This window comes from Artemia sp. Qi Xiang Cuo, chromosome 2 (genome assembly GCF_049724085.1).
Source record: "Artemia sp. Qi Xiang Cuo chromosome 2, ASM4972408v1, whole genome shotgun sequence".
NCBI lineage: Eukaryota > Metazoa > Arthropoda > Branchiopoda > Anostraca > Artemiidae > Artemia > Artemia sp. Qi Xiang Cuo.
In genome coordinates, this window is record NC_142795.1 from 45,074,598 (window position 1) to 45,095,743 (window position 21,146).

A 21,146-nucleotide genomic window follows, 5' to 3' on the forward strand; every position below is an offset into this window, starting at 1 on the left:
AGCACACAGAAATCTTATATAAGAAATTCTGCAGATTCTGTTGAAAAAAAAAGAAGTATAACAACTAATACTATCTTAGCCAGTTTTGATGCAGTTTCCATGTCTACCTCCTGTGATGGTCACAAATGTAAACAGGCCATACAAAGGAAATTAGAGAAAAATTCGGCTTGGGCAGATTATAAGACCTTAGAAATTGACACAACAATGACGCTTGTTCTTATTTGCAACAAATTTTCTTTGTATTTTAGGTTTCGAGACAAATTTTTTCTTCAAATTATGGGTTTACCAATGGGAACCGTTTTTTCTCCATATTTGGTAAATTTCAAAATGGACTTTATAGAGAATTCTGCTTTGAATAGTTTCCCCTTGAAATACTCTTTCTGGTTCCGCTTTGCTGATGATATTTTTTATGTTTGGGAACATGGACATGACTCTTTAAATGATTTTTGCCACATTTGAACACTTTCGACTCGAATCTTCAATTTACACTACAACTGGAAGATTCAGGAAAGCTTCCTTTCTTGAATGTTTTAATTATAAAAAATACTCCTAACCTTGAATTTTCAGTATTTAGGAAGCCTACATACAATGATCGTTATCTGCATTTTTCGTCGAAAATATTTTTCGTCGTTATATTTTTCGTTATTTCGTCGTATATTTTTCGAAAACATTTTTCGTCGTTAAAGATATTTTATTCTATAATGGATATCCAATTAAACTTATTGAAAATATTATAGACAGAAGATTAAAAATGGTAAAACAGGAGAACATTGAACATATCCGTCTTTCTTCAATTGCTCCGGTAATTGAAAACAAAACTTTCACCACTATACCTTATATCCTGAAACTCAGTGACATGCTTGGAAAAATTCTTTCAAAAATGTACTAAAGGTTGAACGTTTTTTCAATTCGGTAAAGGATAAAACTGATTTTCTACAGAGTACTTAAGGACTTTTCAGCTCCTAGTCGTGTTCTTTTACGTCGATTTTTCGTTTTCACCAAAGCACCAGTTTTCCAAAATTCTACAAATTTAGGAAAATATTACAAGGTAGTTTATTTGAACCAATATCACAGGTATATTAAGTTTATCTTAGCTCTTGACTCGCATAAAAAAAAAAAAAATTGTTTTTTAAACTAATTTTTGTCCGTTTTAGGGTTTTGAAAATATATACAATAAACCTTACACAAGGTTTAAAGGAAAAAGGAACAATAAATATTCAGTGGTGAGCCTCTTCTGAAGTAAATGTGCTACACAAATAAAAGTAATACCGTCAGATTCCATATTTTATGCTAATTAAAAATATCATGGTCCCTCTTCTGATAATGTACCCTCAGCCTGATGGTCCCAGACATTGCCCAATGAATACAAAAAAAAATAAAAAATAAAACTGAAACAATGAAAATTTTACTTTAGAAATTACAGCATATTTCTATGAATTATATTATCATGCTTCCCTCCAATGTTATTCAGGTCTAAAATAATATCAAATTACACTTATAGTCACAATTTTCTCAGGTAAAAGCTAAATTTAATCAAACAAAAACTGAAAAACAGGCTTCAACAAAGAACCTATGACGTATCACAAGATCAATTAAAGGAAAAACACATTATTACGGCTACATAAATGGGTGGGGGGGGGGGGGTGTCAAAAACAATGACATTTGGGAACAACATAAAATAAGGAGTATCATTTTTATTTTGTGCAGCATGTTTCCTTCAGAAGAGGCCAACCAGTGACTAATATCATGAAAAGTCATTGCTTACGCACACCTATTTGCTATAGCCTATCCACAACACAAATTAATCGAGATTGCAGATTAATTTAACGACTGATTACGGACTGCTTGCTCGTCTGCTTAGGGATTTTAGTGCAGTAAACAAAACCGACCTTTTTATATCGGGTTTACTTTGTCAGAGTGAGGGGTTTCAGGTTCTTATCTAAGTTCTCAAAATGTGACGTTATACATAAATGTGGCGTTCTGTTCGTACAATACCATGATATTTTTACAGCAATTTTAGAAAACTGACGAACATAAGTTTTTTTCAAAACGCGTTTTTAAACCTTCGGCTACTATGGGCTGTGACTTGCTCTTACTAGGATGGTAAAGGGGCTGAGAGAAGCAGCACCAAAAATCTGGGACTGTAAACATCTAGTTATTGGTTTTCGACCACGTAGAGTTGTATGGTATAATTTCCAGGCTTTCCAGGATTTTTATACTTCAGAAGTTGTACGAAAAATCCCATTTCGGTGCAACATGGAACTTTGTGATGGAGTTATGGAGAGAAATTTAGAAAGAGTAGCCTATATACGAGATATGATCAAAAACTTCAAGACAAACCATTAAACATATCTATACCATGTTGGAATAGCCTGCTACATCTGCAAGTCAGGCCACAATTTATGAAACTTACTAGGGGGATGGGAGGGAGAGTACACAGGAGGGATGAGTATAATACTCAGCTAAAGGTTCCCGACTATGGATATTACGACAGTACATTTTCCATGGTTCCTAGCCTTTCTACTCTAAATATGGCACAGTAAAAAATTGGCATTTACGATGCCATATTACACTTTATGATGGTGTCATCAAGACGGTGTTTATGATGACATTATCAAGACGAATTTATAAAAAGCAAGTATATATAGAAATTAGCTGTTAAAGGAGACCTTAAACCGCTCTCAATGATGCTGCAATAGCCTGCTAGTTCTGTAGACAACTTATGAAAAAAGTTAAAGGGATAGAGAGGAAGAATATACAAGAGGGGGAGATTTTCAACCATGGAGACTGTTATGGCACCCTTTTTATTCTTTCCAGCCTTTTCATTTAAGAAATTGCACCCAAAGTGCACTTTTTGTGTGCCACCTGGCACTTCACGAAGGCATTATCAATTCGAATTTATAAAAGAAGATTAGAAAAAATAGCTTTTACATGAGCTCTTAAAAAGTTTTCTATGATTTTCCGGTTCCAAGCTAGTAGTGAAGAAAAAAAATAAAAAAAATTGGAAAACATCAGAAAAAGAGGATATATCAGTGCTACCCATCCAAAACCTCGTCTGCGTATGCAGCCTGTTCCAAACCAGGATAAAGAGAGAGGGTTGGGCTGTGGGCTTGCGACACACATCCGGGACCTCAAGGGCCTGCCCTCGGGGGAAATTTTAACTGCAACCGAAACATCAAGTTTGAGCCTCGGATTTTCAAACCCCCTTTTGATGACGACCTCTGCATGCCCATGGCCAGGATTTATGAATGCGAAACAATTCAATTCAATTCAATTCATTAAATACTACAATAAATACATAAATACACTTAAGCGCTAGAGGTCCCAAGAAGCATAGCTTGTAGAGGACCTCCTATCAATCACAAAATCCATACAAAACAAATCAGGGAAGGAAAAAAAAATACAACAATATCTCAAAAATATAAACACAATGCGATGAAAATCAACAACAAAAAAAAGAAAAAAACAAACACCTGCTACACAATAACCTTTGACTTAATTTTATCTGAACTGAAAATGTCCTGTAATTTATTAAATCTCCAAACCATTAATAATATTATTAAACAGCAGGGTTTGAATCTCATTCAACATAATGAGAGAGGAGAAAAGAAAAAAAAATATATAAAGTAAAGCAGAATAAATAGATAAAGCAAAATGAAAATGAGGAAACAACACCTCAAGTTTGGTTTCTGGAACTTCCGCACAATGTCTCAAGACTCCAAGACTGAACAAGAGCTGAGAGCACTGGAAGATTACCACCTCGGCCTTCTGGCTCTGTCGGAAGTTCGATGGCTAGGATCTGGATCAAATAAACTGGATGTATATGTGACCATTATACACAGTGGATTGCAGCAAAAGCGTGAATACGGAGTAGCCCTCATGATGACAAAACAGACTTCCCAAGCTCTACTACAGTGGACACCGGTGTCACCTAGAATCCTGAAAGCCCGGTTTATCGGCGCACATGCGAAACTGTCAGTAGTAGTATGCTACGCACCCACCAATGACGCCACCGACGAATCAAAAGACGAATTTTACAGAGCTCTCAACTCCGTAGCAAACGACATACCACGGCATGATATAGCATGTTTTTTAGGATAATTTAACGCAAAAGTAGGGAACGACTGATCCTTTTCACCAGAGGTTCTCGGCGAGCATGGTCTGGGCCAGCGAAACGAAAACGGAGAACTACTTATCGACTTCACGCTCCTTAACGACCTAGTAATCGGAAGTTCCCTATTTTCTCATCGGGATGTACACAAATATTCTTGGATATCTCCCGATGGCCGCACCCGAAATGAGATTGACCATTATCTTTGGAGCAGGAAGTGGAGATCCAGCCTACTTGATATAAGGGGATATAGAGGAGCTGATGTTGGCTTCAGATCATAATCTGATGACAGCAAAAATTCGCCTCAAATTGAAAAAATAGAAACGCAAAAACGCTCCCTTAAACCCAGTCTTTGACTCGGAGAAACTGAGGGTGAGAGAATTCAACCAACGCCTTAAACTAAAGATGCGGAATAGATTCTAAGCCTTGTCTTTACTAGATGATGCTGATAGCAATCAATATTGGGAAAGCATAAAGTTGTGCTTTCACGATGCTGCGGCGAAAGCCACCATTGGGTACCGTAAGAGCCCAAAGGAACAGTAGCTATCTGACCAAACATGGGAACTCATAGAGACAAGTAAAAAATTAAAGCATCACTTATCCAAAGAAAAGCCCCCAACCGACAGATCCTCAGAAACGATGAATACAGAGCCAAGGATAAAAAGGTAAAGAAGAGTGCCAGAAAAGACCAGAGAAACCTGCTGAAGCGGCAAGCAACACAGGAACAAGAGGCAACGAAGAGATGTGACTCAAGAGTATTCTATACAGCCACTAATGAGATTATTGGAAAGAAATCCTCTATTCAACATGGACCAGTAAAAGACCCCTCGACGTCCCTCCCAGGCAACTGGGGAGGAATCTGCATGCTTTCCATACCTAGGAAATTGTTGACGCACATTTTACTGCTGAGAATCAGCTCACAAATTGACAAACACATTGGGAATGAACAAGATGGATTCAGACCGAACCGTTCATCCGTGGACCTTATATTTACTCTACGGCTGCTGATAGACGGAAGCAAAGAGTTGTACTTGAGAACCTATATGATATTCATCGATTTTGAGAAGGCATTTGACTCAGTAGACTGCCAAAATCTTTGGAAGATCTTACTGCATTACGGAATCCCTAAAAAGATAGTTTCATTGATTGTTGCACTCTATGAAGATAACGACTGCTGTGTAAAGACACCAGATGGCCAAATTCGTTTCTTCCGCATTCTGTCAGGAGCTAAGCAAGGTTGCGTCTTATTACCGCTACTTTTCGTAATCGTCATTGATTACATACTGCGAAGTACAAGCACAGACAGAATCCAGCTGAATCCAGAAATACGCCTCAGTGATCTTGACGTCGCTGACAACATTGCCGTCCTAGAAGCATGCAAAAGAAGACTCCAAAAAATCCTTGACAAAGTAAGGGAAAGAGGTGGCCAGGTCGGCCTGAAAATAAATAATGAGAAAACAAAATGCATGGCTACCACAGATTCACCCCTGAGCATCACTTACAGAGACCAACACATAGAGCAAGTCGTCCATTTCAAATACTTGGGAAGCATAATAGAGATCACCGGATCGACCACAAAAGAAGTGCTCACAAAAATCGGCCAAGCCAATGGCGCCTTCAATAGACTACGGAAAGTTTGGCGGTCCCAAAGCTTCTCAACACGGCTAAAGCAACGAATCTTCAATAGCAATGTTATGCCAGTGCTGCTCAACGCAGCCAAAACCTGGCACCTGAACCAGGAACAACAGAGAAGAATACTTGCTTTCGAAAACACATGTCTTAGAAGAATTTTCAATATCCGTTGGCAGCAGAGAATGGCCAGCCTCTTCTGATGTATACCCTAAGAGTCCGCCGATGGAGATACCTTGGCCAAGTACTACGTATGGACAATCTCCGACTACCAAATGCAGCGCTCCATTGGCAGCCATCGGGTCCAAGCCGCAGTGGCAGACCCAGAAACACCCTGCGTTGAACGTACCAGACAGATCTCCGTAACCTGCACGCATCAATCCAACCTCAGTGGGAATACCTACTGGCAACAGCAAACCTGCGGGAAGATTGGCGGCTCCTTCTTGATGCCCTGAGTGCCTCTGGAGGCATAGGCGGATCTAAGTTAAGGTAGGGACCGATCCAAAAAAAAGTGATTTTTCCTTGTTGTTCGTGATGGGGTTTTTAAATTTTCTGAGTAGGGTTTTTGACAATGGTAATTCCAATTATAAACGTTTCGTTCAATTCGGCGAAATTTTCACGGGGTTTCAGGCTCTTTTTCAAAATTCATGTAAATTTGGATTTCAAAACAATATTAGTGCTAAGACTAATCGAAATAATAGTTACCATTCCCGAATTAGCTGCAACTGGCAATTTTTTATCAGCAGACAGCTTTTTAAAGACTTAGTTACTATGGGCAGTGGTTCGCTCTTTACTAGGTTGCAGTTATCGCTGCAACCATGAAAGAAATGTTTAGAAAATGTACACTTGGCAAACACAGATGTCACTGGGGTTCTGAACAAACAAGTCATAACAAGTTCAAAGGACCACCAAAAGTGACGTGTTAACCGTTCAATAAACAGTTCATGGTAGCCAGCGGTGAGTTAGGAGTAACCTGAGCTAATAATAACCGAAACTCCTAAAAAAGAAGTTTGGATAAGAATATATACATAGAAAATTAACTTTTTATGACGATTCTAAATGTTTAACATTCATTAAGTTTATAGTTACCCACCAAAAACCCCAAGCCGGAGAAAATTTGCCCAATTTTAGAAAAAAGGGGAAAACATACCCAAAAGAGCAAGTGACCTTCATGACCATTACACCATCAAATGCAAAATCTTATATGACATCTCAGAAACCACGAAATCTTAGACTTTCAGATAAGAACGGTAAAAAAAAATAACCTTTTCTCTTAGGGCTAATCGTATTCGATCAATTGTCGTAAGACATAGGGAGAAGGTTCTTTGAACGGAAACTGAAAAGTATATTGCCACTTAATTAAGGAGCAAAAGAGATTGTGACAGAGCAAAGTGATATTTTCTAACATCTTGGGGCGGAAAACAACAAATTTGGTTCAAAGAGGGCGGAAAAGCTACCAAGCAAAAATTCTGAGATAGCCAATCAATTTAAAATTACCAAAAATCATTGAGAAGCACTAATGTATCGTTGTAGCACATTCGTTCCTAAAACTGCATGCTGTTTAAACGAGATTAGTTTACTTTTATTTTGAAGCCCCATTTAACTCAGCTGATTTATTTGAGGCTTGCTAAAATTATGTATAGTGTATCAGCTTTTATGGAAGAGGGCTGGTGGAACTTCAAGTAAGTGGGGGAGGGAGAGAACCTTTTTGAAGACTCAAAAAGTGCGTTTTTACATGCAAACTTTTTAATTCTATAAGACGCATATATATATATATATATATATATATATATATATATATATATATATATATATATATATATATATATATATATATATATATATATATATATATATATATATATATTGTATGTATATATATATATATATATATATATATATATATATATATATATATATATATATATATATATATATATATATATATATATATATATATATATATATATATATATATATATATATAATAAAATTTGCTCTCAACGTAATTTTTGCTTAATTTTTGTTTCGATGTTATCATCCCTGTCATATATACTCTTGCTGCAGACTTCTTTGTCCATTATTTTCATTTGGAATTCGTTGTGATGCCTGTTGTTACATGTTTTCTGCACAGATCTCTTTGCGCTTCATTTTCGTGCAGCATTAACTCAGACATTTTTCAATGCCTATTGCCTTAGCTATTCGGTTTCTTTCAAAATAATGTGTACTTCTGAAAGTCTTCATAGATAATGAAAACTTCTTTCCCAGCTTTTCTCCAGTCTTTATATTTTTGCCTTAGTTGCGTTGTTATATAATTCAACAACAACTAGGAATTTTCCAATGCCTCTGTCCTCAGACATATTTAAATTACGCATTGGCATAATCATCGTTTTATTTTTTTTTTTTCGAATCATAGAGCAAATCAGCAATTTCGATTAAACTAAGAAAATTCTGACATGAATTAAATTTCTCCTTCATGTTTATGCTTCACAGATGCTAAACCAGCGTTTTTCTTCATTCCAGGTAATTTTGCTTTGTTTTCTAACCGCAAATTTCAGTGTGCAACATTTTCGTTTCCAATTCAATGTGATTTTTGCTATTTCTTGTAAAATGCCTTTTTCTTTAGCTGTGCAGACTTATTTCTTATCTTTTGTAATTTTTCATGCGTCATAGATACTAAAGACAATACGAACCTTTGTGGGTGGAAAATGAGATAATTTATGCTCCTGCAATGTGCTCATAAATATGACGTCACTTTTGTCGAAAATTTAGGCTCTAAACCAATTTTCTCAAACCCATGACCTCTCTAGATCATTTTTCAGGCCATAAAATCGCAGGATGCTAATTTTCAAAAAGAATCTAAAGCGATTTTCAAGAAAAAAAAAATTTAAATATATATATTTATACATACATAGTTGACCATTTAAAGTTTATGGGGAGGCTCCTCGAACCCCCATCTTTACGCTAAAGTTCGACTCTTCGTTCGCAATTATTTGAGAACGACTGCTCGAGCGCAAGGGTAAGTGGAATTAGATCAATATTTTTCATTATCCTGGGAAGCGCAATAGCGATGCCTTAGAAAAGAGAGTGATATGGTTTCTGTGTATTATTTATTTATTTGTTGTTTTTCTTCTCTCGCTACTTCGTATTGAATAAGTGGCCGTAGAAACTTCGGAGGGGGGTCATTTGAATGGAAATCAAAAATGATAGTGTCCTTTCTAAGGGTATTAAAGAATGCCTTCGTTTACAGAACACCTCCTGTTGTTTTAAGTTTTAGTATTGCTCTTTACTCTTAATTGAAAATGCTTTTCTTTAAAATCAAAATGACGCCATATTATTCAGCTCGAAATTACAACCCTTACAGTTTTTTGTTAAATTCCTTTCCTTATTACAAATATAAGTAACATTTTCCATGCAAAGACCTCACATAATTTAACTTTTTCCTAAATTTTTTTCCCCATTTTTCCCGAAGATTTTGGGAACAGCAAAATCACAAAACTTGACGTAAAGACTGTTCGGAAATTAAAAAAAAAATTAAATTAGACTTGAATGATAAGAAATTGAACTGAAATTATACTCGAAATCGACATTAAGTTACACTGAAATCACACGAAATATATTTAGAAAAGTAAATGCTTACCCACAACATTTCTGATGGAACATAGCTTGGTGTTCGAGGATTCTTATACAGCCAGAGTTCTTCTTGGTGGATTTTCCTTTCAAACGCAGGCCATTCTTCCAGATGACTGTGGAAAGATTATTAAGAATAAGTGAATAGTATGTTTTAACAACAGAAAATAAATTATACTAGGTGATAGGTTTTATTTCAGATAGACTAAAATCCCACCACACGGCTAAGAAAAGAATGCTCTAAGTTTACAGAGGCGAGGTGTGACAATAAAAGGCATAATCGTTGGAATTGCACTTGACATTCTCTGTTTGTTCGTTTGTTTACAGTTCTGATTTAATGGCAGTTTGTTACATTTTTGACAGCCTAAGTTTGTATTTTGCGGCAGAAAATAACATAAATCAGCACTTCACTGTGATGTGATATCTCTTATAAGCCGTTTCTGTTAATCCGCAACCGATTTGGCGATCCCTGTATAAAACGACCAAAAATTAACACTAATCCATGACCATCCTTCTAGGGACAAATCCTGTTAGAACATTTATGTAGATACAAGCTCAAAACTCCCCCATTTGATTCCGTGTTCTTCCATTGCCTCTTCTGTGCTCCCTAAGACAAAGTCCTTCAAAATTATCCATATAAATGGGGATAAGACACATCCCCGCTTAACTCTTGGTTTAATATGAAACCAGCTGCTAACCTCATTTCCTACCTTGACCGCAGCAGTGTTATTCTCGTACATAGCACTAATCACTTTAATGTATTTAACTGGTATACCATACAAGGATAAGCCTTTCGCTGAAGCTCTTCTATCACCTGAATCAAATTCTTGCTCATAATCTGTAAAACTTAGAGCTAAATGCGCTTAATGACTGCGGAGCTTCTCAATTATTAACTTAAGAGTGAAAATTCGGTTGACACATCCTCTACCCTTCCTACAACCGCACCATTCTTCTCTTAAAACTTTATCTACAGCATCTCAAAGTCTAAAAAGAATCATCATACGAAATGATTTGTTACCTACAAAAACCAGTATAATGCCTTTATAATTACCACATTCTTATCACCTTTCTTATACAGGGGTTTGATTAGGATTTCCTAAAATCGCTAAGTACTTCCCCTTTTTCAAAAATCGTATTCATAATTTTCAGCAACTTGTTTCTGACCTCATAACCACCATATTTAAGACACTCATTCACCACATTATCAGCATCTGGGGTCTTATTGTTTTTTAATCCTTTTAGTACTGTCAATAATTCTTCCTCACAAAATAAATCTTGCTTGACATACAAGGTATCACAAACTTTTTCATTTTCCTCCATATCTTTCCCTGTAACTCTATTCTGGTTTAGCAGAATTTCAAAATGGTCTGCCCATCTCTCTTTCCTTATCGCTAATTCTGGCCCCGTTCCTATCTTTAACTGGGCCAAGTCCAGACTGACTACTCGTTTTTAATTTATTACCACGCCAGTAAAAAATTTTACTATTATGCCGTCTAGCTGCATCTTCCAGATCCCTGGCAATTTTATCCGTGGCCTCCACTTCACACCTCCATAGTTCTTATTTTAATATTTTCTCTACATGCCTCTTATTTTCAAATGATCTGTCACTCAGATAATTCTTGTACAAGCCCCTCCTTCTCTATATTAAACATAAAGCATTTTCACTAATATTCCTAGCTGTGTTCCAAACTTTCTTTCCTAAGACTCCATAAGTAACTTAACAAATTATTTTACCAAAATTATTCCATCCGTCAGTAGAACCCTATCAGAAGGTCGTGACATGACCACGTGGTCATGTCAGCATTTTTAATGCTGACGGGAGTCCTAATAAGGGCATAGAGTCATTAGGGAGAATGATTACGTAATGGGGTCAATGACCTCTTTTTCCAAGGTCGATTTATTTGTTGTTTCTATGTGTAATAACTCCGGGGCGAAGGTTGCACAGGCGCAGTGAATTCTAACGGGAACAATTTTATTGATCTAGGACTCGAGGGGGAAGTGAATTTCCGAGAATTTGATTGCGTCATCGATTGGGAATTTTATTGATCCGATAACAGGAAACAGTTAGATCACGTGTTTCCTTCTCAGCCACTCAGCGAGTCGGATACATACTCCTTCTCAACCAATCAGCGAGTCGGATACATATTAGCGGCGGAGGGAATATGAGGAAGGGATTTTTGCTATAGTTCTATTAGTCTGTGAATAGAATTCAAAGGAGTGAGAAGAAGAAGAACAGTTTGACTTTACTCATTTGGATGTATATTTGTGTGTGTTAATGATGACGAGTGGAATGTTTACCCTATTAGAAGTTGATAGTGGAGTTTATGAAAATAATACAAGAGCACCAAACATTGCGGTGGAAATCACGAAAGGATCACGGCTTTGTCTGGAATGGGATGCAGTATATGCAAGATATGTGATATCCTTGAGCAAATTTAAAATGGAGAATCAATTATGTTTCGCCGCTAAAGTTGATATAGCGCATGTGAATAGACTTCAATGTGCTTTAAGTGCATTGGTGAAACATATTGAAGACAATAAACAGTATCGCTGATTGTACATGCTCTATATTATTGATGTTGTTGTTGTTGTAATTATTCAATAAAATTGTTTCAAAATCGAAAATGTTTTCTATATTTCCTGGGTAGAGCTGACGAATCAGGGCCAGTCTAGAGTCTGCAGTTGGAGTGAAAAGACTGAAAAATGAATAAATTTGAGAAAGAGAGAATTAGATCGAATCTAGTGTTTATGGAAAAACATTTGATTTTGGATGATGATTTTCTCGAGTTATCTCTTAAACGTAGGATATTCTCTTGTCGGGGAACACTTGAAAATATAATGAGGAGTGATTCTCCCCCATTGGACTATTGTATGAAGCTTTTACGATGTGACTCAAATGCTTATAGTCATTTTATTGTTTTATTAGTTGGACCAAAGCAGAATCATATTGTGGATATACTTTTGAAAAAATTGCCAATGGATTCAATGTAGATAGCTCCCCCCATCATTCGAAAGAGGTAACGTCACAGAGCTACTCCTCTCTCCCACCATGTCCCTCTCATTGAATTTATCGAACGAAGAGGATCAGTTTCGTTTTAGCTGTGAGTGAGTTGACATCGGAAACTAAAAAATGTTTTATATATGTCCAATGTGCATGTACACTCTTGGCAGTTGGAATCAATGTGAGAATTGTACAATTATTGATGACTATAGTGAAAAGTGTAAATTATGTAATCCTTGTAAATTAGATAGAGGCTATGCAGTACAAATTAAAGGATGTAATTCATGTCTTGAGGAGGTGTGTGACTCTCATCCTAGAGGGCACCTGTGCTCCAATTGTCACTATGATAAATGTGATCAGTGGGAGAATACTTACCCCGCTATGATTGGAAAGAATCCCAAACGTGATTTTAGTTTATTGCTACGAGATTGGTATCGTCGTGGATTTAAATTATTCTGGGAAGAGGACTCTGGTCTACGATTCAACTATTGGGGTAAAAAGACAATTTGGTTTCTACGTCATCGTTGTGACGAAACCACCTACTATGACTATAAACCAAGTGATTTTTATTTGGCTGTGACGGAATGTGATTCACCATTTGAAAACATTGTATGTGATATTGCTTCAAATAGACAGATTGAAGCTCGTGAATTTCATGATATGAATGTAAATAGTATCATTGACTATACAAAGAGATATGACAAGAGTGAAGTTACATTATACTGTAGAAAATGTGACCCTGACTTTGCAGTCAATCAAAATCAATATACAGTGAATCCAAATGATTTGTCAACATTAGTGGTTCACGATAGTTGCCTATACACCGAAGATGTAGAGATCTAAAGTGTAGATTGAAATACATTGTTGTATATATATATACGCATTTTATTAATAAACAAATTCACAAACATTTTTTAAGCACTTTACTCTTAGTGCACTGAAATCAATACTCTATAGGTCTGAGAGGATATTTTCCACTAGAAAGTCGTTCAGACGGGGATTGCCAACATAAATGTGGAGAAACTGCTTGTAAGTATATCCACAACATCGGAACACAAAACATAGTAGTGCATGGAAGCCGCAGCTTTTAGTCGTTAGATCCTGTTCCCTCTTCCGATTTTGAATAATAGTTTTCCAACTGCTCTCAATATAGTTGCTGATGTGAGGCGTTTAGAATGTATAGGGTAGACCAAGAGGATCAAAAAATTCAATCGTCTTCATTGTTTGAAAGATGCACAGCCAATGACCCGTCAGCACAGTCGACGGACTGCTATTAACAATAATCAAGGTATTGTTGACACGTTGAATTTTTCAAAGATAGTCCGAGGGCAGACAATAGGATTTGTACTGGGACATGTAGGGGTCCATATTAAATACACTGATTATTTGACTGGTGTTCATGGCGCAAAGTCTAGTAGAAAACTGCCTTTGGGAGTGATTTCCCAATAGGTTTCAAATTGATTTAGTGATATTAGTGCAATACTCTCTGCTAATGGGTCGGTAAATGTAAACTCTAAACGTACACTCCCCGTACGTACTATACTCATATCCTGTGTGCCAGACAAATCCAGTACAGTGATACCATGTGTTTTCGCAAACATATCTTCGGTTATACCATTTTCGAGTAATTGTGAATCATGATCTAGGGTTTGCATGGTCAACTCGTACAATGTTCTATATGATCTATCAAATGATAGATTATAGAGTGGGATGCCGTTTACTTTGAAGACAAGAGATGAAAGTCCAAACATCTCGAATTTATGTGGAAATTCAGTCCAGGATCCAATTGCACTGGTGCTTTTCACAAATGCCAACGCAAGTTTTGACGGGATTTCGTCACTGATAAAGGATGAATCGGTGAAGGTGCTTGACCCCATTGCAATATTACGCTGATTGGTGATTGTATGAGGAACAAGTAGTTTAATATTGTTGCCAGTTTAATATTGTTGCCATTGGCTCTCAGTGTTTCCACGGCCAAAGCAACAGAACTCATTACCTGTTGTTTGCGTACATGAAGTATTGCCAAGGTGAGGGAGAGACTTACATCAGAATTGACAGCAAGTTCTTTTCTCAATATGAAATTGTATGGTGCAAGCGTCAGTTTTATATCCAATTTAACATTGGGCGGCAGCCATTGGGGTATATTAAAATTTTCATGATATATTTTTCCAACTAGATGTAATTCACTAGTTGTAGCATTTTTAAGTGCATCTGTACTATCAGTATTAGTAATATATTCATATCCATTGGAGGTGCCTCTCAATTCCTTGTATGACTTGGGTGTCATCAGCATGAATTGCATATAGCTTGTATAATTTGAGAGATTGTTGCTTGTGCTCACCAGCGTGCCATTGATATAGACACTAATTTGACGAAATAAATTATGTAATATACAAGTTTCATAGGATATTCCATCGCCTCGAATTGTCATTGAATTATCGGATTTAAGGACTTTCATTTGCAAATCTATAAATTTTGAAGACATGTCCATAAAGTAGTCTTCATTAGAATAAATTTGAAAGTGGATATTATCGGAGAGGTGTTGTTGTGGATAAAATTGTTCATAGTATCCATGCTTGACACTCACATCGACATTTTCGGCATTGAATAGATTCAATGAGGTGGTGATTGAAGGTTGAGAATCCTTATGTGGTAGGTATGACATCTTAGGAGAAGAAATCAAGTTTCGATCTGACAATTCTATTCTTCCTGGGGCTTCTGTTTACACTACGTGTCGGCTTTTTCCTTCTTTTCTTTCACAAATGGGATGTCTTACGTATCCGTCCTGAGTGGAGTCTGAGCGCGGCATTATTGTTTTGCGGCATCTTTAAGCAATGAACAGATTGCTGTGGTCCGTCGCCAAGGCTTTATAGACTGTATCAATGATTATCAATAGCCCGCTTTTTTAATCCAATGCCAGAGCAACACGAGTCGAGTGTCGAGGAAGAACAATCTGTCGCAGCCGGTACAAGATATTTTCTAGCCAGTGTTAGTGAAGAGCGAAACAGCTTAGCAAACCAGCTTCCAAGACCGTAGACAGAAATTGACGAGCGACCTTTGTAGTAGTCCATTCCATTGCCCTGTTGTCTTGGGCCAAGAGTATTAACATAGCAGTCAATATCAGGACAAGTGAATACCACTTTTTTATTAGACATCTAACTGTTGAACGATGTGTCGAAAATGGCATGTAATCACAGCCAAACCTTTTGAAATTGCTATGGGATCACCCATTTCGGTTCTTAGTGTTAACTGACAGAGTTCCAAATAGCAAGTGTTTACAGTAATATACTGAAGATGATTTATATTGTAGTGATGATTATGTTCCTGATTGTTTTTCGTTCAAGAACTCGTAGGAGGGGAACATTTGAATTACAAACCCGAGATGTTTCCACACATGAAGCATAGAGAAATATACAAGTGTCTTTCGAGAAGACAGGCGGGTAGTCAGCAAAAATAAAATTAGTGTTTCTGGCACTTTTACCATTGATTATATTGAGCTTAAAGCCAAGAACACCCTTTAGATTATCATTGAAAATAACCTTTTCATTGGCAATAGGTGAACTAATGTAGATCTTTCCTTCCTCCTTTGAATAGTTAAAATGAAAAGCTCCTTTTTTACGAGCGGTAATTCTTTTATTGATAGTACGACATAAATAATTCATACAGGTGAGTTCCTCGTAGGGTAATTCAATGTATGGATAATCCAACCAATTGATTTTTTGAATTTGTTCTTGATCATCTGAAAGTGGCGGTGGCTAATAATTGTGTAAAATTTTTATATCATATTTACGATCTTTTCTCAGGATGTCTTAAATATTTTTAAGAATACAATCGACAAGAGCCACTTAATACTTTCCGTCAAATTTTATGGTGGGGGAGAGTTTCGTCCAAAAATCACTTGCTCTATTCAGATCATTGTAGAGAGGATCAGAAACATTGGACATGAAAGTCACATAGAAATCAATGGGCATTGTTAATGTCTTCAGCACTGACCCAAGAATAGAAATCCGAGTTGTATCCTATCCAGCGAACAAGTAGCTGTTTCTTACCATGGTGTTTACCACTCTTTAATATCATTTCAATTTTATACATTTAAATCGTGTTTCCAAATTTGCGCCGTTCATATTCATAAAAACAGCCGAGAATCTCATAATATTTGGTGTCTCGCAGTCGATATGTTATGGTTACGGTGTACATTGTTTTGGACACTTAAAAAGTTTAATTCTCAAGAAATAATCCCACTTTTCAAATATATTGGTTGTTCTATGAATTCGAACACTATCACCAACAATGTCTTTCTTCTTCTTTTTTTTTTATTTTTCACACGGGTTTTCTTTATGTATAAATGTATCAATGGTCTTTTCACTGTAATGAACATCCGTTGGTGTAGAGTTGGACAGAGATGGATGGGGTCGATGGTTGTATATCTGCATGATTTTATCTAAATCATGAATAAAAGCAGCTGTATTTTTCAAAGTGCAATATCTTGAAATTAATAGACGAATCGTTCTTATTAATCGTTCAGCCAATGCAGCCTTTATCGGACTATGACTGTGATATAGTGTTGTATTATATTTCAAAAGAACCTTTTGCACAAGGGGATTAACAAATTCACTGCCACGATCCGATTGAATTTTTCTATACGAATCCTGTTCGAGAAGACTTTCAATGGCCCGAGCAACTTCAACACCTCTCTTTGACCGTAGTGGAATGGCATAGGCATAGCGACTAAAGATACTGATTGCCACTAGAATGTACTTGTAGGGTACATTGTGACGCTGTTGAAGTGCGTCTAAAGTTAAAAGATCCGTTTGCATTATATGCAGAGGGAAAAAGGCTTTAGTTTGTCGATAGTGTTTACTGCGAAGCCTGTGATTCCGATGTAGTGTGTAACTCGGCTCATTTTCTAGATACTCTTTTGCATTTTTCAATGTGGTGGTGGTGCCGGAGACAGCTTTGGAAAGCGTTTTGGGGGAACTTAAACTTCCCACTTCGCCAATATTTTCATAGACACCTTTAAAAACTTCATCCATTTTGAACGTAGACACGTAGTGTAATGTCCACTCTCCTTTTGCACACGGATGAGCGAATCAATTCGTCTTCGTTTTTGACTAGCAACCACAGGTGTTGTAAAATCAGTGCTGCTGCTGATAGTATCTTCACATATTGAATATTATTCTTTTTTAAATGATGTTGTTGGTGGAGTATATTCTCTTAGTTTCTTTAGAATTTGCTTATTGCCAATAAGACTTTTCGGAATGTTTATCGCACACAGACAGGTGTATAGATTATCGTCAAAGGATAAGAGTCCTTTACGATTCGTCACCATATCACAAATTAAATCAACTAGATTATAACTTTTTCCCTGAATTATAATTTGTGTCCCTGTGCTCTCGACTTGAACCTGATCACCAGCTTCCAGCATGATATAAGATAATACTCTTTTACTCTGTTCTCGATAGGTCACTGGCAATAGGTTTCCAATTTTCAATACAATTGAATTCAATTCCTTCTCCTTTGATTGCAGTGCAGAATCTTGAGGAGATGTTTCCTGTTTAGGGGGATCAGTGACGACGGTGGCAGGTCTCACGATATGTTTTATGTTTGTCCACACGTTGCAATGCATCTTGAAGCAAAAACAGCTTTTTGTCATCGGCAATATTCTCATCGTTAATGAATTTGCTTAGATTGTCTTCAAAATGTTTGATGGGCGAGAGGACAAGTTCAAATGGTGTCAATTTATAGGGTTTTGCCATTCTCTCTCTCACTAGAGAAAACTGTTTACAAGTCCTGCAATTATCGGTAGTAAAAGTGTGAAAAAGCTACCGCCCGCCTGAAGGAGCCGTTTTGTTTTAAAATTTTTCACCATGTTTTTAAAATCCCATGCGCGTACAGTGGACCGATTTTGGGTTGTCTGTTGTATAAAACCATCTGGCAGTTGAAAATTGCCCTCAGTTAAATTTAAACAAAGTTCAGATATTAGATTAATGAAATCATTGTCAACCCCATGTTTGAGTATATCCTTCCTAAGCAATGGTTTTGAAGTGCTTAAAACGGAAAATAAATGTCGTTGTTCGTGTAGTTTCTTCAGTGTCATAATGGCGACTAATAGTATTTTCTACTTTTCACCGGAAGATATACTGTAATTTCATTGTTGAAAATGTCGGTGACTACACGTAGATCCTCGGGCGTGCTCTGATTAAGATCCAGCAAAATGTAACCGTAGGGCTTGCTAGTCGCCTGAGTGTACGCTGAAAGCATAATTTTCGGGGCGCGGGGTTATATCTGCTTATTGAGTGTTATGAGCGAGCTATAAACACTCACGACTCGATAGATGATATAGACAGTGCAATTCAAAGCAAGGGTTCGCATGCATTTACTCTGATGAAAAAGATTGTGTAGAACTCTGTTAATGAATAAGTGTTCATGGTTGGAGCGACCAGTGACCAAGTGTATCATTTCCTAAGAGACCGGTTCAATGGATTCAGTCCAATCATCGATGATCAGCCATGAGTTCGATTCAATACTTTTGAAAACATCAAGTCCTCGTATGAATTGTAGTGGTATGGTTGTGGCAATAGCTTTTATCTTATCATAGGACTCCTGCCAAATACTATAGCAATAGTAGATTTTTTTCGGCTTTTCCAAAAAACATTTTATCGCAATTTTGAATTATTCTAGTTAAGAGTCTTGTTTTCACCGACATTGAGAGACCACACAGAAACGATCTGAAGGGTGTTTTAAATTGATAAATGCTGCTGACAACAGTCGGACTGCAACTAACTGTAAATCATATGTGCTCAATGAATATGTAGTAGCAATAATTTTCCCTATAGATCTATCTATTCAAGAACAACAAAAAAAACAATATTTCATGGCAGTATTTATTTCGACACCGTATGAAAACAAATATTTGTGTAGTCAACATGAATAGCGATCAAAATAATAATAACACTTGTTCAACAAGAAGAGTTGACAAAATTTCTCCGGTGGTCAAAATGAAAACTCTATTTGTTTAACATGAACACAGGGCAATGATAACACTTTATAAATAAGCACTTATTGTCTTTAAAAACAATTTTCTGTACAACACCTTATGTACAATAAAAAAACACTTTTTGTCCATCATCAACAACACTTTTCTATACATCACTTTTTGTACTTAAACACTTTTCTATACAACACTTTTTATACAACAGAAAAAACAGACACACACTCAGGGGAATTGCTAGTAGCACAGTTGAACATTATGAATTTAAAGGTGTGTGGGTCCCCCCACCCCCCGGGGACCGCGGGGCCGAAGGCCGGCCGGCCACAGGCGGGACCCCACCCCTAGGCGACCGCGGGAAGGGACCCCCCCCCTCCCCCCGGGAACGGTGGTGGAAAAAGAATAGTTGCCATCACTGCGAAGGGTTAGTAGAGGGTGGGTTAGTGGTGGTGGCGTTTAGTGATTGGGTTAGATTAGTTGAGTTAGGTTAATTTATGTACAGGTTGAGGGGTGGTTAGTTGGTTAGTCAGGTTAGGTTAATTTATCCAGACCAAGTTGATTGCGATAGTCAATGCATTCAACTCGGTCTGAAATACGGTAGTGGCCGTGGGGTAGGACAGTCACACCATTCTCGAGCACATAGACCTTGTCGGATATACATGACATTGCATTCTTTGCCACTCTCACAGTATAATTTCTATACTGTAGAGAGCGAATTGCAAGCACTTGTGCTCTCGGCACTAGGCTACTTTCTACACAGTCTCAGTACACACTCATGTTGAAATTGCTCTTTACAAAATGTGTAGGCACCCCTTTACACGCCTTCTTGTCGTCACCACTATGAGTTTCCCCGCAATAAACTTTGGGGCCCGGGACCATCCCCCTGGCTATCAAATCACTCCCCATCTCTGATTTTACCATTAATAGTTGTTTGGGGGATTGACTTTTCACCAACTCGAGGTAGAGGGATGGATTGCAGTTGGTGAAATCCATTCACGAGCTGATGTGTCCTCCATCTTGTAAATCGTCCATTAAATCCCATTCACTCCCATTTACCTTTAACAGCAGAGAATCTGTATCACCATAATAAACTTTAACCTCCCCCTCCTGTGGCCAGTGCACCTTGCACACATTGTAAAAGAACGACAACATGAGCTTCTTGGAAAATTGCAGTACTGAACGGCCTACTGCTATTGTCGTGGTCTGTACCGAGTGTTGCTTTTTCCTATGCGGCAGACCCATGCAAGCCTCTCTGCTTGAGACTGATATAAAATAAGTATTGGTACCACTCTGTATCCAATGACGATGGTCGGTTATGTTGTGACAGTAGGATCCATTCCGCGAGCTTTCGCACATTTTGCCAAACGCTGAATTTAGAATGAGCTTATACATTTCCTTCTCCAGCTTTGAATTTGCCTTAGAGCGTTTATCGACAAAGGTGTCAATAAACGTTTTCAAGTAGGGTCGCTGATTGAACTGTATGACCCTGTGTATTTTAGTGATCTTGAAACCGTTGCTCACCATCCAGTGCAAAAGCATATGGTGAACAACGATATTCTCTTTAGGGTCCAAATCAGCAATCATTTTCTGTTTGGAGGGAGTACAGTGCATCCCCATATCCTCAACCAATGAACGATTGTAGGGGCTCAGAGAGTCCCTGCTCACCGGTCGATTGATACAGGGAAATACAAAATCTTTGACTGAGTCGTGAAGCACCAGCGGACTGTGACCATCAACTTCAAAGAACCATCCTTGTGGCCCATTGTCCTCGACGATGGTAATGTCGG

General features: G+C 37.4%; 1 protein-coding gene across 2 annotated transcripts in view; it reads right to left on the bottom strand.

Moving 5' to 3' along the window:
• The window catches only part of LOC148955275 (phospholipid phosphatase 5), a 116,211-nt gene that overhangs the window by 57,550 nt on the left and 37,515 nt on the right, over nucleotides 1–21,146 (bottom strand). For both annotated transcript variants that reach the window (XM_089101307.1, XM_089101300.1), the window contains exon 3: nucleotides 9,381–9,486. In XM_089101307.1, the coding sequence (XP_088957433.1) occupies nucleotides 9,381–9,486 (106 nt within the window). The remainder of the gene's footprint in view (nucleotides 1–9,380; nucleotides 9,487–21,146) is intronic.